The 4,691-nt window shown below is 31.0% G+C and overlaps 1 protein-coding gene across 1 annotated transcript; it reads left to right on the top strand.

Annotated features, from left to right (window-relative positions):
- Positions 1 to 2,293: 2,293 nt before the first annotated feature.
- LOC132760546 (uncharacterized) lies at positions 2,294 to 3,130 on the top strand. The gene is made up of 2 exons (XM_060752538.1): positions 2,294 to 2,379; positions 2,543 to 3,130. Exon 2 carries the CDS (start codon positions 2,543 to 2,545, stop codon positions 3,128 to 3,130), a length of 588 nt encoding a protein of 195 aa, XP_060608521.1. The 5' UTR covers positions 2,294 to 2,379.
- The last annotated feature ends 1,561 nt before the right edge of the window (positions 3,131 to 4,691 follow it).

Genomic DNA, 4,691 nt, shown 5'->3' with positions numbered 1-4,691 from the left:
GCGCAACAACCAGACCCCTTCCTCCAGGGTCAAGGTCGCACTTGCTTATTCAAGGTGAACATTGTCTATTTGAGGGTATATGTCGTGTCCGGTCTATAACTTATTTTCATCTTTGAAGGGATTTTGTAAATAATTGCCACAATTGTTCACAATCAATTGTTCACAATAAAGAGACGATGTGTCATGCGCAACAATCGGTCACCTACCTCTAAGATCAAGGTCACACTTGGAGGTCAAAGATAAACATAGTCTGTTATAGGGTATATGTTGTATCCGATCTAGAACGTCTTCATAGTTCAAGGGATTTTAAAATAACTTGGCACATATAGTTACAATAATAACACCTGCATTCCTACCTCCAAGGTCAAGGTCACACTTAGAGGTCAAAGCTTAACGTTATAGATTTTTAAATTCCGTGTTTCATTTTATTTATTTCATAAATTTATTGTTGCGTTTGCAGATCTAGCATTGATCATAATTTTGGACTGAAAGTCCTGAGATCCATACCTCAATCTTTTGAAATAGCACAATTTTATGATTCATATAATACTTACCCGAGGCGAGGGACGTTTGTTACTCTGTTACAAATTCTTGTTGTAATAAATTCGATACTTTTTGGCGCAAAAAAGTTTTTAAAAGATAAAAACGAATGTTTTATCCACATTTAAGTAAAATGAAAGTGGTCACATCTTAAGCGAGGGCTTAATGAGTGCTCATATTATAAGATAGAATAAAGCGACAAAATGTTTTAAAAAAAGTTGAATATACCATTATTGGCATACTATAAGATGTTTTCTCATCTTCACCGCTATAACATATTGAATTTCGTTACCGTTATAAAGTTTATAGGTGTATTTTAATTGCACGACTTTTCGGATGAATAAATTGTTTAAATGTAAGGATTTCTAACACTTTTTCTTGCTACAATACCCTAACTTTCATAGACCTAGATATCACACCAACTCGCCACAATACGGCATGAAAACACAAACAATGCACCAAACACCCGGCTACAGCCGGAGTATACTAACATGTATTGTAGGATGAGTGCAATTTTTGTTAAATGTCCGGTCATTTACAATGGGCCATGATTTTAATATGGCTATGATAGTACATTTTTGTCATAGTACACAATGTAGTGAGTGAGACTCTTAGCTGCTAAATTTGTTTTGCCGAGGTTTTCATTGAAGATTTTACTGTATTTTTGTATATCTCCTATCTAAACAAAAGATAATTGTGTTGATTGGTACCAAGTCTTGTTCAGAGTCTTGTATTTTTAGATACCAACTTCTGATGTCAATTTTAAAAAAAATGTGTGTTATTATTACTACGAACATTTCTAAAGCATGTAAATTATTTTTTTATGTGACAAGATGTTTAAAATGAAAAACGTTTCATCCCATTTTCGGATGTTAGGAGTAATTCCCACGTTGTGTTTTTCATTGTTGGGAATAGGCTTTATCAAACAAGACATCCTCGTGTAGTTTCTGGCTGTGGTAGTCCGTTCTTAATATCATATATAAACTTAAGTGAAAAAAAAACAAATATAAAATACAAAAATGGGCAGTAAATTATAAAAGAGATTTATTATTTTTCTTATATAGTTAAAAGCCATTTCCTACTATATCATTATAAAACAATTATCATTATAAAAATGAAATTGTCAAATATTGCGGTTAGGAAATTTATGTGTGATGACATGATTGCATACTCCTTAGTATCAAGTAGATATATGTTACTTTCATATTAATTTGTTTTCACTATACGAAAAAGCTAAAGAAAAATTCCAACATTAAAAATGTCGATTTATCAAGAGTTAGCAAAAAGGGAAAACACTTTTATTACCAAATGCATAGACATTTTAAAGTTTCGATTTTTTAAATGTACGTGATGCGAGTGTGTATTTAAAGCAATAAAATGTTAACAATATAAACCTATTTCGCATCTATTTCGCATCTAGCATTTATTAAGTTAAGGGGAAATTTGTTGCTGATACTTTTCAACATGTCATAATAGTTTTATTGCATTTAATTATTGAGTACATAATTTCATCCTGAAAAGAACATTTAGGGAATTGTAACATTCAGGAAATTAATTTTACAAAATATTTAAATACAATCTATATTTACATGATCGCGTTTACATACGGATGTAGTACAGTAGTATTGGTCGGCTATTTTTAGTTACTGTTGATTAAGTGGGGGAGTTTATATATGGTAGGTAAATGTTTGTTCCTGTCGCTCATTTATTTATTTATAGGTGTCTAGAAAATCCCTGAAGCCGCCAATAAATAGCATTATGTTACCTTTCTGAAGTATTTTACAATAACAAACGAAGAATCAAACGTTATCAATAAAATAGCAATATAAAAAATAAATCGTAAGTGTAAAACTGTGTTTTCGAATATATTTTAGTTAAAGTTTGTATTCTTTTATATGTAATGGTTTTAATTACAAAATTCAAGAATGTCAAAATGTCTTTGTAAATTTGAAGTATCATTTGATAAGAAGACATTATTAAAAAATTGTATTCTATATTTCAGATGATCTTTAACCACGTTATGATGTTAGAAGTTGTTATCGTCTGCGCAATTTTTGTTCAGAACACGTGGAGCGTTCCGATCCATAAACAACCGGGATCGACTTTGCAAGAAAGTTTGGCAAGGCATAAAAGGTCAGATTACACCGTTGAGTTTAAAATGAATAGTGAATCACATCAAAACTTAAAGGAAAATCAAACCTTAAACGAAATTGCCGATGCTAGTGTGCAGGACTTTAATAACGATCTTGTATGTCCAGATGAAGTTTCAACAAGAGCATCGGATCCGGTACACAAAAGGTCAAGTTGTCCCTGGTACTACAAAGTAACACATGAACCAAGGAGATGGCCAGTTACCATTATTGAAGCAGAATCACTCTGTCCCTATGCCATTGGTTCTAACAAAGGATTAGAGTGTACTCCGGTGACACAGGCAATGTCTGTGCTGATTCAGGACACTCAAAAAGACTCACAGGGGTTGTACGTATGGAAGCAGAAAACTATTCAAATCGCTGTAGGCTTCACAGCATCTGGTAGACGTATTGCTAAAAACCAAACCCTTTCCCCCTCCCACACCCGCATAAAAAGATGACCAGTAGGGGCGAAAAAAATATTTGTGGGAATTTTTAAAATTTGACAACATACGGGGCATTTTCGCCCAATTTATGAACGTGTAAGTTGGGCCATATGGCTTCCTGAAAAGTAGACATATTTTTGGGGTTGTTCAATAGATAAAAAGATTATAAAAAAAATTTTGATTTTTTTTAAATGTCAGTTATTATTTGCTATATTTTTCTGGGAAGTTCATGAAAATGCATTTTTTTTGTTTTTGAAATGCAAAAAAAGGGTTTATTTGTCTGTTTTTAATTAATTTTTCTATCGTCGAAAGTTTTTTGGGAGTAGTATTGTGTGTTTTATAAACGATTACGTTCAGTTTTTGACCGCAGGGGGCATTCAATTGTTACTCAAACACTGCAAAATATATTTTTTTTTTTCATGTTTTAAGAATTGAGCTGCCTTTCTTTTTACATTTTATTTATCATTTTATGTGTTAAGTTTGAAATAAAAAATAGTTTCAATTGAAAAATCATACTTATCTTCTATCTTTTTATACCTATATAGTGCCATACATTAATGCATATTAGATATAAAAAAATACAGAACCAGTGCTGCAGTACATACTAGTACATAAAAATACAACTTCATAACTACGTGTTTGTTTAACCAAAATGTGTTCAAAATTTTAGAAAAATAATTTTAAATGCAAATATATCAAATCATATGATACCTACAAAAGTTACCAAAATGCATTTGTGTGTACCTAAAAGATTTTAATATAACTTATATATTTCATATTCAGATATAATGCTTCAAACTATGCCAATAGTGTTGCTAATTGGAATTAAATCTAAACAAAACTCTTTTCAACTAAGAATATAAAATATAAAGTAGAATCCCCAACACAGTCTTGTTGAGCAGTCTTGTTGAGCAGACGCGTTTGACCTATTATATGTTTTCTTTCTCTGGTTAGAAATATTGAATCTTTGTGCGTACAGAAATAAGATAAAAGATACAAAGACTTTCAAACATGTTTATTTACCGTACAAAAACGACTCAACATAAATAGTATTCTGTGGTTTACAAATAATGACAATTTCTTTTTATTCCCTTTATCGTGGAGACCCTGTTAATTAAAAGTAAGTAAATTTAATAGGTCGTCGATTTAATGTGCTAATGTTTTGTTAATGCTTGTAACGACTAGAGACTTAAAATAATGCCAATGTACATTAAAATGCCTAAAGATATGTGTGTGCAGCTCCAAGTAAGATAAGTTAGACATGTATGCGGTATACAACTATTTATTGTGGATCAGGAGGAAATGGATAGGGTTAAACAGGTTGGGGTTAAAGGGGTTGGGTTTGAATTAGAGATCATCAATATATTTTACATGCCATCTTAAAAAGAAATTTTGAAGAAAATAAGCATATGAATAATTTTTGTTAACTTTTCCATTTTAAAATAGTTTAAGAAATAAGCTTATAATAAGGCCATTATATGGTTTTAGGTAAACCAATAAGGGCATTGTTGTTTTGGAAAAAACAATTGTGATTTGTACTTTAGATTTACATTGTTATATATAATACTTACTTGAT

This window comes from Ruditapes philippinarum, unplaced genomic scaffold, assembly GCF_026571515.1.
Source record: "Ruditapes philippinarum isolate M1 unplaced genomic scaffold, ASM2657151v2 ctg1057_1_1_1_1, whole genome shotgun sequence".
Classification (NCBI taxonomy): Eukaryota; Metazoa; Mollusca; class Bivalvia; order Venerida; family Veneridae; genus Ruditapes; species Ruditapes philippinarum.
Note: the sequence above shows the minus strand (reverse complement) of the source record. Positions and strands in the feature narration are given on the sequence as shown.